Source organism: Xenopus laevis, chromosome 2L (genome assembly GCF_017654675.1).
Source record: "Xenopus laevis strain J_2021 chromosome 2L, Xenopus_laevis_v10.1, whole genome shotgun sequence".
NCBI lineage: Eukaryota > Metazoa > Chordata > Amphibia > Anura > Pipidae > Xenopus > Xenopus laevis.
This window is the reverse complement of record NC_054373.1, coordinates 94,047,706-94,061,633: the sequence shown is the minus strand read 5'-3', so window position 1 is coordinate 94,061,633 and position 13,928 is coordinate 94,047,706. Positions and strand designations below refer to the sequence as shown.

At 38.4% G+C, this 13,928-nt stretch overlaps 1 protein-coding gene across 2 annotated transcripts; it reads right to left on the bottom strand.

Moving 5' to 3' along the window:
- Positions 1 to 1,262: 1,262 nt before the first annotated feature.
- LOC108707513 (ornithine decarboxylase) lies at positions 1,263 to 12,864 on the bottom strand. 2 transcript variants are annotated; one of them, XM_041582186.1, is made up of 10 exons: positions 12,776 to 12,864; positions 11,760 to 11,834; positions 11,406 to 11,548; positions 10,794 to 10,967; positions 10,508 to 10,680; positions 9,719 to 9,853; positions 8,027 to 8,192; positions 4,332 to 4,479; positions 3,205 to 3,323; positions 1,263 to 1,658 (listed from the first exon to the last, which is right to left on the bottom strand). In XM_041582186.1, the coding sequence occupies exons 2-10, from the start codon at positions 11,782 to 11,784 to the stop codon at positions 1,440 to 1,442; spliced, it is 1,302 nt and encodes a 433-aa protein (XP_041438120.1). In that variant the 5' UTR covers positions 11,785 to 11,834; positions 12,776 to 12,864; the 3' UTR covers positions 1,263 to 1,439. The 2 variants fall into 2 exon arrangements, with proteins under 2 accessions (XP_041438120.1, XP_041438119.1); XM_041582185.1 differs by lacking the exon at positions 11,760 to 11,834 and having other exon boundaries at positions 12,776 to 12,858.
- Between the last annotated feature and the right edge of the window lie 1,064 nt (positions 12,865 to 13,928).

Here is a 13,928-nt window from a genome sequence, read left to right as displayed (position 1 = left end):
TGGTGACAAGGATGACAGTGACAGCACTCCAGAGAGTTGCTTCAAACAAATAACTTATTTATTGAACAGTAGCAGTGGATCTGTCTCACAGCAGTCAGACAATAAAATATTCACATATAGTCACAGCACTCAATGGAAAACCTTCAGTTTGAGATATTTTAGTAGTTTCCTCTTAGGGGGTAGTGCAGCCTGTCTTGGTGATTTTTCCCCAGCACTCGGGATACCACAGGGTATCTTGCTCCTTGCCACTGTCCCTGCTCCTGAGCCCACCCACTCGTGTCTCTATCTGGTAGCTTAATCACGCAAGGGTGCTAACCCTAACCAGGGTTGCCACCGTTTCTATTCCAGGCTGGTGACATCAGGGGCATGACGATCAGTGATTGGCTGATCGCCATGTCATCACCTTTAATGTCCTGTCCGGAACTCCTAATTTGCAAATCCGGACAGGAAGGTTTCACCTGGACAGCCCTTCCAAATACCAGGCTGTCCAGGTGAAATCCAGGCAGGTGGCAAATCTAACCCCAACTACTCTCCGTTTTGGAGGCAGAAAGCTGCTCACGAAATTCACAGCTTCTAAGTTAGAAGCTGTGAATTTAGTGATCAGCTTTCTGCCTCCAAAACGGAGAGTAGTTGGGGTTAGATTTTGAATTTCTAACTTTCGCTTTTAGAGCAACTATTACACATTCTTCTGGCACTTAACAGAACTGTCCCTTACCAGGGCCTGTCACTTGCTCAGACCCATTTGTGTACCCACCTCCCCACAAGGTGGGATCCAGAAAGAGGGAGCCCTGAGCATGTGTGCTCTCCATGTTATACTTTTAAACACTAACACCTACTGGGCAACTAATAACCAGATCAATTTACAATGGACCAAGGAAAGAAGACAATAACTGCCTTGGTAGCTCAAAGGACCACTTACATGTCCAAATATATAGGGGAAAAGTGACTGAGCAAACGCTAATCCTTAGGGTCTCTACACACATACTTTTGTTATAAATTACACTTAAAAATAATTATTTTTGAAGGTTTCCAGTACTGAAATAAATTGATGAGCAGGACCATTCTGAGTTTTAGTAGACTTAACTTGGTTTAGCCTTGTTTAATCCCAATATGCCTGCCTATGAGACTGGGACTTAAAAAAATGGAAATATATAGTAGTATAGGAAAATAGTAGTTTCTCATTAGTCCCTTTTAACACTTTATGAGCGTTATTAGGCAAAAGACTAGATGAACTAGCAGCCATATAAAATAGAAATCTTAAAAATTTTAATTTCTTTTATTTTCTACTTTTTTGCACTTCCTTGTAGAAGCTATTTCAGTGTATATGTGATGTGACTTGATATTTAAATTTTTTTTTCTCAATATGTTCCTGATGTTGATTCTATAGCAGTTTATTACGCTACACATTTTCTACCCTAAGCCAGTACCTATCCAGAAGTTCACACATGCCCTTTGCTTAGCACAAAATACACAGTTGGTTGGGGAAACTGATTAAATGAAGTACTCATGCAGAGAGAGTAAGCTCCCATATTTTGAAATATGATCCAATCTGCTGTTTCTAGCTCTGGAAGATAAACTTCATTCACTATTTCATCCAAATTTGAACAGGTGGGACCCCAAAGAATGCTCGGAAAGAGCTTCTGTTCAGTGGCAAACTCCTTATGGAAGAAAGAAATAAAGAAGAAACAACCTTATAGTCAAATATTGAGCTCAACTGTGAGGGTAAAGGATATAACAATATTGTATTATTTCTGACGAATTCGGAAAGAGTAAAACTATCCAGTACAAACCCAGTGATTCTTAGTATTTACTGTATATGACATAAAATTGAGGAGCTTTCAAACATACTGTACTGTAAAACATATCTTGAAATAACACAATTAAAGATTAATTTTATTCTGTTTTGAAACAGGGTATAGTAAACAATTTGCAACAGCTGTGTCGCTTTACTAGGCAGCTTAGAAGTGCTGCAGTTTGTAATAGAGGTAGGGTTGCCACCTTTCCCCCCTGACAAACTCCAGGGTGACGCAGCAGGGGGGGCTGTGACGTGGCAGGGCCGTGATTTTTTTAGGGGCATGACTGTGATATCAGGGGAGGGACTATGACGAGGCGATCGACGATTACCCAATTGCCACTTCGGTTTTCCTAATTTGGAAAACCAGGCAGCCAATTTTGACCCAAACAGCTGTTCAAAAAAACGGGCTGTCCGGGACAAAAGCAGACAGGTGGCAACCCAAAGTAGAGGCAACACAAAACTCTGAAACTGTTAACTGCAGTTCACCATTTATCTGATCTTGATCAATTCTTTACTTGTCAAATGCATCTAATCTAACAAGATAAGCAATAAATCAAGCAGTGTGGGTTAGTGATGTGTGCGCCGGCCTGAAACCCACGGGACCTGTGGGTCAAGTGGGTTTGGGACAACTTCTACACATTGTTCACAGACCACTGGTTCGGGCTGAACTTTACCCTGCGCCCACAGTCTTACAGTGCCCCACTTCCACCTCCAGTTATGGTTTTTTATAGACTCACGCCTGCATTCCCTGCAGGCCGATAAATACGTAAGTGCACCGTGTTAAGGTTGGGTGCGGGTGCTGAACACTGGGGCAGGTTAAAATTTGATCCTTTCTTAACTGGTCTTGATAAATGTTTTCTGCATGTTGAGATTGTTTCTCACAATTTTGTTAGGGAGAAGCATGTGAAACCTGTTCTTGGCTAACTACTTATTGTTTATGATACACACTGTACTGGTTATTATGCAGGGAATCTCTTGTAGTAAAATGAAATTATCTATTAAAGGTTGACAAAATGCAAAACTTACAGAGCTCTACTGTACTGTTGACCAAAGAAATGATGTATAAAAGTAGCAATATACTCAAAATTCAAACAGATTCTAAAAATACACTAAGGAGCATAATTTAGGGCAATTGTTAGCTTTTAATTGTTAGTTTTATCTAATTTTTATGGTACAGCTCTCAAATACTGTATGTCTGTGGCTAGTATATAAACACTAGTAACCAGATAACAGTTTAATTCCATGCCCAGACGCTACAGGAAAAGAAATGAATATAACTTAATCAGGAAATAAACATCTATGTATGTCTTTCAATAAAATCATTTCTTGCAAAACTGTTGTTTTATTTAGGTATTGATTATGTGGGGGGCAGTTATTTTTCAAAATGGGAAGTTACTTTGATCACCTACCTTGTATAATATTGGCTTCAGTTTTCGTTTTTCTTTTAGTAAACAAAATTCAAGAAAAGTTCCATATATCCCATCATTTAATATATAAGAGAATTTCCTTCTCCTCTCTCCTTCTGCACCTGTAGAGCAAAGGAAAACTATAGATACCGTTATGGTATTAATGCATGAGGCAATGCTAAAAGGGTGATTTCCTTGCTTGGTTCGTTTATGTTTTGTACACGTGGTAGTATGTAAGCAGTGTTGGACTGGGGTTTTTGAGCCCCATGAAAACCTTACCACAAGTGTTCCCTATGCCAAGGCTCCCCCACCCTAGCTGTAAAGTGTAAAGTGAGTACAATCTAATATTAAACTGCACTGTATTTTTTTCCTGTGTTCCTCTGTGGAAGAATGCATGAAAGAGCCACCACAGGTAAACACAAGTAAGAACACCCTGTGTTTAAGATTCTTAGGGGGTTTTGTAATAAAAGGCACTAAGTTTGCCCAGGAGCAATAACCCATATGAAATCAATCTGCAGTTAGAATTTACCGGGCACATGTTTAGCGCCTTTTATTACATATGGAGGTAAAATTCCTTCCCCTGGCTCCCACCTGTTCTGTTTGGTGTTAAATCCTACTAAAGTAAAGGCATCTCTATTGACCAGTGTTCCAAATAATATTATACCAAACATAAATACACAGAAGCCTTAAAGGGGATAGTTCACCTTTACTTTAAATGTTAGTTAATTGGTCTTCATTTTTTATTTTTGGAGTTTTTTTTAAATATTCTTTAGCATCTCTCCAATTTGGAATATTGGCAGCTGTCTGGTAGCTACAGACACATTTAACCTAGCAACCAGGCAGTGGTTTGAGTAAGAGGCTGGAAAATGAATAGCAGATCTCCTAAATAGCAATATAACATGTAATAAAACACAACAATTACGATGAAATTGTTGCTGCAATATTTGTTTTTGCCATCTGGTCAGTAACCCCCATTTGAAAGAAGGTAAGTGGCAGAAGAGGAAGGCAAATACTTACAAAATCATGAAAAATGAAGACCAGTTAACAGGTTGCAAGAATATGACATTATATAACATAATAAAAGTTAACTCAAAGATAAAATATTACATGGTCATACAATAATTATAGACCTTTGTCATACATCTCCTTCTTGGTAATAATATTCAATGCAACAGTGAAAGCTGATTCCACATAATATCTTCCAGGTTCTGAAATGATCTCTACATCCTGATCATTAGGAAAGTACTGGTTCAGAGATTGACGGATGACCGCTGCAAACTAAGAACAAACAGGTTACATTTAGTATATGTTGCAAGAAATTAGTAAAAAGAAAAAAATTTTGACTAGCTTTTTAATGCTTGCTGTGATGTTGTGAGAAAGTATCTTGTGGATGTGTTCATACATATAATTGTCAAAATAAACTAACATCCAAAGCAGTATTTCCACCAGTAGATAACGTAGTTCCCCAGTCATGGCCATTCTTTGTTAAGACCTTAAGAGATTTCAGATCTTTTACCTTGGGCTGAACTAAAACAATGAAAATCACACAGATGTGTCGTTCTTCTCACAAGGGCAGCTTGTCAACCAGGAATACAAATTTTTTAAGAATAAAATGTTAATGTTTTTATTATGACAGCAAAGCCAATATCACATAAATAATATACTTATAGCAATACAATCTTTAGAAGATTACTCCCAGTGGTTACTTCATCCCATTGAATGTTCCCCTTTGTGCTTGCTAGATTTAGGGCAGTTGCATAGTTACATAGTTACATAGTAAAATCAGGTCCATCACGTTCAACCCCGCCAAATAAAAACCCAGCATCCATACACACACCCCTCCCAATGCTCAGATTAATTATATATATCCATATCTATACTAACTATAGAATTTAGTATCACAATAGCCTTTGATATTATGTCTATAATATGGAATATAGAATATATAGCATTAACAAAAAGCAGCAGAAGTCGATTTAACTGACAACAGTGTTGAACTGGGATGCCAGGGTCTCACCAGAAAACCTTAGCCTGAGGGCCCACTTTCCAAACTATTATACTTCCTCTCCTCACTCAACCTCTTTATTCTCCTAGTCTCTTCTCTCTACATACTATATTCTGTTCTTCCATTATCAAGCCTCTTTGTTCCCATACAGAAATAGGGACTGACCATGAAATAGACCAAATGATAAGAAGCAAGAGGCCCACTGACATCTGGGCCCACCAGGAGTTTTCCTGGTATCCCGGTGGGCCAGTCTGACACTGACTGACAGCATTAAAAAGCATGTGCAGTGAATCAAGAGAAACAAGGTAAGAATACACTGGAGGCATCTACAGGGACATTTCTGTTACTTTCCAGCCTCTGCCTATAACTGAATCACATGTTCACAAGATGATAAATTAATATTGAGGTGAGATTAATCCCACATTAACAAAGATAACACTTGAAACAAATCAAGTGTTATGTAATCAGAAACTGGCAAAACTCCAGATTCTGCAATATACTTCTATTGATAATTGTCTGTGCCTTTATCAAGTTGTGACTGCAATACTTAATTGTATTACTTATTAAAAATTACCTAAACAGTAATTATTAGCAGGTATTTGTAAGCTTGCAGCAGAAAAATGGATATCAAACATAAGAGAAGATGGCCAAACCCCATCACAATAAACAGCAAGAGTGGTAATGGTATTCAAAAATAGGCAGGGTGATAATGACTCCACATAATTTATTTTAAATATTACTTATATACTAGCCAAAAAATCTTTGTTTTTAACCCTGTATTAATGCCATCTGATAAGCCATATTTTCCTGTTTTATTTATATATATATTGTGACAGGGTGTTTGGAAAACACCATTGTCTTGCAGGAAAGTACATGGAAAAGAGTACATTTAAACTGCAAGATAGGTGTTGCAGAGAGATACTCGGCTCAGGTAGGGTTAGTTACCTCTCAGCCAGGTAATTAAGTGGCAGCTGAGAGAGGATCTACCTGACAATGTAAAAGGGCTGTGTGAGCAAAGCTCAGAGCTCTACAGGGAAGTGAGGGGCTGTGAGAGACAGAGCTGGGCAGAAGGAGCTTTGCTGCCAGCAAGAGAGTTCCAGAGCTTGGAGCCTAAATCCCTTGTGGGGAAAGAAAGAGGAAAGGACTGGCAGAGGCTTGTGAGTCTGAATCCCAGGAGGGTAAGCCAGCAGGGCTGAGTGTGAAGCCCAAATACTTCAAAGTGCAAGAGGGTGAGAGTTTCCCTTGATGGTGAGTGACCAGAGGGGGGGGGGAAACCCTGAATGTTTTGCATTGTATTTGCTGAACTGTACCCTGCATGTTCTACAGTGAAGTTGAACTGTAACCTGAACATTTTTCTGTTGCCTTTTTTTGTTTTTTGGGAATGCCCAGTGCTTAATAAAGCTGTGTTTTGTCCAAAACTTTGGTGTACCTGTCTCTAAGCTCCAAATCCTACGCTACCTGCCTACCAGACGCTAATTGGTAATTCCCCCCAAAAAGTGCATGTGCACGCCAGTGGCATGTCACTATATATATATATATATATATATATATATATATATATATATATATATATATATATATATATATATATATATATATATATATATATATATTTCTCTAAAGAAAACCAAGATTGTTCAGTATCATGGTTTAGGGGAAGGCGACAAAAAGCTATCTCAGAGTTTTAAACTGTCAGTTTCAACTATAAGGAATGTAATCAAGAAATGGAAGGCCACAGGCACGGTTGCTGTAAAACCCAGGTCTGGGAAAAATACAGGAGTAGCATATGTGGAGGATTGTGAGAATGGTTACAGACAACCAAAAGATCACCTCCAAAGACCTGCAAGAACATCTTGCTGCAGATGGCGTATCTGTACATCATTCTACAATTCAGCGCAATTTACACAAAGACCATCTGTATGGCAGGGTGCTGAGAAAGAAGCCCTTTCTGCACTTATGCCACAAACAGAGTCGCTTGTTGTATGCAAAAGCTCATTTAAACAAGCCACAGTCATTTTGGAACAAAGTGCTTTGGACTGATGAGACAAAAATTTAGTTATTTGGTGATAGCAAAAGAGCTTTGCATGGCGGAAGAAGAACACCGCATTCCAAGAAAAACACCTGCTACCTACTGTCAAATTTGGTGGAGGTTCCATCATGCTGTGGGACTGTGTGGCTAGTTCAGGGACTGGGGCCCTTGTTAAAGTCAAGGGTCGGATGAATTCAACCCAATATCAACAAATCCTTCAGGATAATGTTCAAGCATCAGTCACAAAGTGGAGGTTACACAGGGGTTGGATATTCCAACAAGACAATGACCCTAAACACACTTCGAAATCTACAAAGGCATTTATGCAGAGGGAGAAGTACAATATTCTGGAATGGCCGTCACAGTCTCCCGACTTGAATATCATCGAAAATCTATGGGATGATTTGAAGCAGGCTGTCCATGCTCGGCAGCCATCACATTTAACTGAACTGGAGAGTTTTTATATGGACGAATGGTCAAAAGTACCTCCATCCAGAAACTCCTCAAAGGCTATAGGAGGCATCTAGAGGCTGTTACATTTGCAGAAGGGCGCTCAACTAAGTATTGATGTAATATCTCTGTTGGGATGCCCAAATGTATGCACCTAATTTTGTTATGATGCATATTGCATATTTTCTGTTAATCCAATAAACTTTATATCATTGCTGAAATACTACTGTTTCCATAAGGCATGTTATATATTAAAAGGAAATTGCTACTTTGAAAGCTCAGCCAATGATAAATTAAACTGCAAAGAATTAAATATATATATCTTCCCTAATAAGTCTCACCTCCTCAAATGTTGGTTGGAACTCAGATTCCCCAGGAAAACCACCTCCGATATCTAGCAGTCTCATCTGATATCCCAACTTCTGCCCAATATCAAATACCTTTCTAGCATCTTCAATGGCTTTGCAAAAGGGATGAGTGTTTGTGCATCCAGAACCAGTATGAAAACTGCAGAGGGCAGAAAAAATGAGATCTATGAGAAGCATTTAACAGGTGATATTACTTACACTAATTTGATTATATACAAGCCCACTTACCCTGCATACTCTAAGATAAAATGAAGCACAGAGTGCATAAACAACATTTTAAAATAATATTGTCCAATGCCTGATGCCCGAATCTTTGCTTTAGAAACCAGAAAGTATGGGGCTGCCACTGTTTTTATATTTTCACAAGATTCAAATTACAGGTGAAATAGTTTTCTATTCTACATGATGTAGAACAAAAAAAGGATAACATGATGTACAAGGCAGGGTGTAAAGTGTAAATATGGGTGCAAACTTCCATGTCTTTTGCACTTTTTAACCTTTTTAACCTTGAGAGCAGGTTTTGGCACTCCAGTAGAGCTGTCTTTATGAGGGTCAGGCAGGGGAACACGTGAGTATCCCCTCTCCTGCCCCCTTCCTACCATATAACCTGCACATCATTCAGACACTCAAGTTAGGAAACTCTGGCAGGTGCAAATGAGCCCTGCTCCTACCACCGGCCCTCTGGTAGGAAAGGACTGTCTTGTGTCCATCAGCGCTGTACATGATACCTGCACATTGCAGGTATGCCCCAGACACGATTTTGGTCTCCTTAGTATTCTAGCACTTGTGTTCGACTGCTTGTCTCTTCCATGTGCCCTTTGGCAAACATCAAATGTGCTTTTATGAATTAGTATAAAATACTTTATCAAATGCTTACATTTTTTTTTTTTGCACTTAAGGGCTGAACTCCACAAGGCGATCAGGACTGATTTGCCGGCTGGCGATGACACGCATGAGACGTATCGGATGTGCAGAATATAATGGGACTGATTGAGAAATCTACATGCATACGACTGTCAGGTGAAGACGCAACTTGTGGCATTCACATCCAACAGAAGTATATATGTAGTTGGTACCTGAAATTTCTCGATCAGTCCCACTTTATTTTGTACTTCCAACACATCGCCTGGTGACGAATCGGTGGAATTCAGCCCTAACACCCTGCCTTACATTTTGGTAAATGAACCCTTAGGGTAGAACTACATGGGCGACTTTGGTGCGTTTCCGGCAGATCCGATGCGCTGCACCAAAATGCAGGCGTCAAATCAGATGCGATGGAGAATAAGGTAAGCAATAGCAATATCAGATGGTGTCACAGCATTCATCCATCAGGACACAACTGTCGGATGCAGACCCTGCATGCTGTGTCTGCATCTGACAGTCGTGTCGTATGAACGCTGCAACAAGATCCAACATTTGTATTTCTTTCCTTATTTTCCGTCGCATCCGATTTGATGCCTGCGTTTTGGCGTAGCGCGTCGGATCCGCAGGAAACGCACCAAAGTCGCCAATGTAGTTCTACCCTTATGTTCAAGAAGCAAGCAGATGGTTCTGGAGGGAAGTGAGCAGGAAATGGGAATTGGAATAGGTCAAATTGAGAGGACATTGGAGAAATCAAAATGGTGATTTAAGAAGGAGAAATGATTTTGTTATACTGTAAAATACCTCACTCCGATTACTTGGATATTGAGATTCTTAGCTTTCTTGAGAAGATCCTCACATTCCTCCAGATGCGCACCGTATTTGCTACTAAGGGCACACCAAGAGTCTTTGTCATCGGTTGCAATGCGGAGAATCATCCTGCATAAAAATGAAATTGGTAGGGAAATATAAAATTAGAAGAGCGCCTGATCTAGGAATTTCATTGTTGGATTATTTAAACTTTATTAAATTTTTACAGGTTATGAAACACACCGATCTTTACTCCAGTATATAGGACAGTATCTGAATCCCAGTCCAGTGTTCTCCCCAGGCTCTTTCTGCCAGGAGCCTCACCAAGTATTTTTCCCCACCGCTGGCTTCCCCCTCCCTGCTGCGCCGTATCTGTTTCAATATGGGTTGTAAATGGGCAGGGCAATTTATAACTTGCTTTCTTTTGAATTCATTTATGTAAAAAAAAAAAAAAAAAAAAAAAAAGTCAAATGTATTTGAAAGAATGTCCTTTGTTCCATTCAAACAGTGTTTTATGTGGGACTTCTTTAGGACTAAGAATGTATTTATCCTAATGCTGCAGGTACACAGTAACTGAGGAGCCATATAAAAACATGAGGCTGCAGGCTGAACACTTTTATACAGATTATGGATTCTAAGATACCTTTTCATATCCTGTTTGTTACTGTGAGTACTCTCAGGACAAAACTTGGCTGATAAGACACCAGGGCTAAGTGTAACTGAGTCCCATGAACAAAAGGACACGGATAGTGGAATATAGATTACAGTTTGCTGACAACTTACTCCGCTTTTGGATGAGAGGCTGCTATTTTAAACAGTTCGGCTTCACAGTCAAATGTCATTCTGCACACACCATGCTCAGCAGCATATTTGATGTGTGATACCTGCCTGCAAGGGTTAGCATAGATAATGTCAGCAGCTGGAATCCCCATTTTCAGCACCATATCTATTTCTCCCTGAAAGGAAAGACATAGGTGTCTTGTAATAGCGATATGAAAAATGTCTTAATATGAACCAGAGAATTTTGACTTTCTACGGAATCAGACCAAGGTTTTACAACGTGTATTACCATACTGGCGCAATCAAATCCTGTACCAAGAGCTGCCAGCGTTTGAACCACCTCCCTTATGCCATTGCACTTTACTGCATAAAAAGGCTTCACTTGGGGTAGCTCTTTCAAAAACCGCCAATGTTTCTCTATTATGTCTCCAAGGTCTGCAACATAAAAGGCATCATGATTTCCCTGCAGAGCAGAAAACAGAGACAAGAGATTACTCATTTAAGTGACGTGATATAGAGCACTCATACCATTTTTTATATACTTTACACACTACACACTGTTTCTAATGCTATTAGTCATCACACACAAACAGAAAATAAGTAGTACAACAACCAAAGTAAAGTAGAGCCACAATGCATAGGGACCTGTTTTTTAGGCAACATTTTATTCTGTGGTAGCAATTTTACTGTTCTTATTTCTTATCACAGAATCATAGCATGCTTATACTCAATTAATTTCCTTGAAGCTAAAATTTTGTAAAAAATAGAATTAATCAGATATAGGAATTGTTGGGATTTGAGTTTTAGGCAAACTTCCTGGGATAAATGGTGAATACTGGGTCCTGTATTGGTATGATACCATAGCAACACACTGTTGTAGTTATAGAGTACTGTTACCCACCTGTGCTATGTTATTGCTGATTTTCTGCTTGAGGTACTGTTGTGCTGATGTCCCAGTGTCTAGTAAAGTCAGATTTATCCTATTTAAAAGGGTGACAGGACCCAGTCTATTTCTTTTGTCTGGAATCTCTCCTATTCTTTCATCTAGGAAACAGGTTTTATTGTTTAAAAACCCCCAAAAAATAAAATGCACTGTAAGCAATAGAATTAGCAAGAAATACACATGGTTAGCAATGTATTGTGTTGATAAAAACAGGATCACAAGCAAGGTTGTTCCCAGTATACACATAAAATAATGGTAGTATATTTAGACATAACAAAACTATGCAGTATTGAAAAATGACTTTAAACTCACTTGTTATGACCTTAATCAATGACATTTTCCAGGATCAAGATTTTTGCCACAATCACGATTTATCAAATCAAATTTCTAAAATAAGAAAAATCAAGCCAAGATGCTATAGAAGTCAATGGAAAGTATCATTTCAAATTTTAAACATATCGATAATCAGGTTTTTACCCCAGGATAGCATTGGACTGTACAATTCTAGAAGCATATGACTAGGACTGGGTATAAATTTTGATGCCTGACTATTAGAAAGTCCAGTCGCAGAAGAAGGAATAATACAAGTGATATGAAGATACAGGACACTCTTCCCACATTAGGAGGCAGAGGCGACAACAGAAAATTACAAAAAAGACAATCCTTAGTTGTTGTGACTTCCATTTATAGCTACAACAGATCATTGGCAAGGTTTTATAAGGCTATTAGATTGGGCAAAACCTTGCTAAAGCTGGTTAGCACAACCACATTAACCCATAGCAAACAATCCGCAATTAACTTTGATTGGTTTCTGAATTTGGTTATTGCTTGTTGGTTGATCAAAATTTTTCTCCCAGTTTCACCAACGAAATGACACCCATAAACTCCAATGGGTGAAAAAAATTGTTGCTCATCAAAAAAATCAAAAAAAATTTTTTTTTGACTTCTCACCGTTTTGAGAATTTTTGGTTAAGCAAAACAGGTCAGTTGTTTTTGTATGTCAATATGTATATTTACGTTCAGTGTATAACCCCATTGATTGTATAGTGCTGAGAAATATGTTGGTGCTTTATAAATACGTGTATAATAATAGTTATGATAATACTATATAATAATAATTATTAGTAGTAGTAGTTATTATTGTTATTATTATTATTATACTAAAGTTCTTACACAGCATAAATCTGAGTACACATTAATATAGGTTTATTGTTAAAACAAATATCACATAATAAAGTTGCTATGTATAACATTAATAATAGTAATATCATAATAGTAACTTATAGCTACCGAACTATATAAAAACAGACAATGTGATACCCACATACCCACGAGCAGGTGATCGTAGCTTTTCCATATGAAGAAAGTCTGCATTTGCTGCAGGCAAAAGAAAAGTAATTAGAAAGTAGAAGGCGTCACATTTAAAGTAGGGTTAACAGCAGGCATCCAATCATAGGAGAAAATAAAAAAATCTACTCAATCAGCTTTTATTTGTAACTTACTATTGGAATGATTCAGTAGATGCCAATACAATTTCTCAATTGAAAAACAGTCACAACAGGCTTTGAGAGGTTGTTAGCACATAGGTGGGGCTACTGGATTCCACTTCCTACATTACTGGTCCAGGGCCTATGTTTTCTGTAGCCTTACTGCTACCCCCCAAGCATTGCAGCATGAATTACTAGTGCAGTTTATTTTGGGTACTTTGGTTTCCTTCCACACTTCAAAAATATACAGGCAGGTTAATTGGCTCCTGATAAAACTGATCATAGAACTGTAGATCTAGTCAACAATTTAAAAAATAGCTTAGTTTAGAGTGATTGCTTTGCTCTAATGGTATCAGCTATCAGTTACTATGTACTATTTAATTTCTCAGGTGCCTTGGAGCGCTATCTCTGGGCTCTTCTCCAGTCAATCCTTTATTCTTCACATATGACTAAGAAGATTTTCATTCATCCAGGTCATAGTATATCTAGTATAGGTCAATCTAAAAACAACTGGACTTGCTGAGTAATCAATGAAGACGTTTCACTACTCATCCGAGCAGCTTCTTCAGTTCAACTGACTGGTGTGGGAAGTTCTCGGCATATAAACTCTTCCACTAATCCATTTACAATGGCACATTGTAACAGATGTCACCTCTTTGAAGAGTTACAATGTGCCATTGTAAATGGATTAGTGGAAGAGTTTATATGCCGAGAACTTCCCACACCAGTCAGTTGAACTGAAGAAGCTGCTCGGATGAGTAGTGAAACGTCTTCATTGATTACTCAGCAAGTCCAGTTGTTTTTAGATTGACCTATACTAGATATTCTTCACATAACTGTCTTTGTCTTGTTATTCTAACTCTTATGATTGCAGAATCCACACAGCTTGTTTTGCACTTATTAATATACTTTGTTTATCATTTCACCTAAAGTGGTCTCTAGTTATTGAAGTTCCCCAACAACTGAGCATTGCGGGCATGCTCAAGATTGCAGC

Bases quoted from the DNA above. Each gene is read 5' to 3' on its own strand.
- LOC108707513 (XM_041582185.1), bottom strand. From the start codon at position 12,821: ATGCAGACTTTCTTCATATGGAAAAGCTACGATCACCTGCTCGTGG. The intron at 10,968-11,405 runs GTGGGTAACAGT...TCTGCTCTGCAG, and splicing joins TCAGCAATAACATAGCACAG to GGAAATCATGATGCCTTTTA. The intron at 9,854-10,507 runs GTAAGTTGTCAG...ATTTTTATGCAG, and splicing joins GCCTCTCATCCAAAAGCGGA to GATGATTCTCCGCATTGCAA.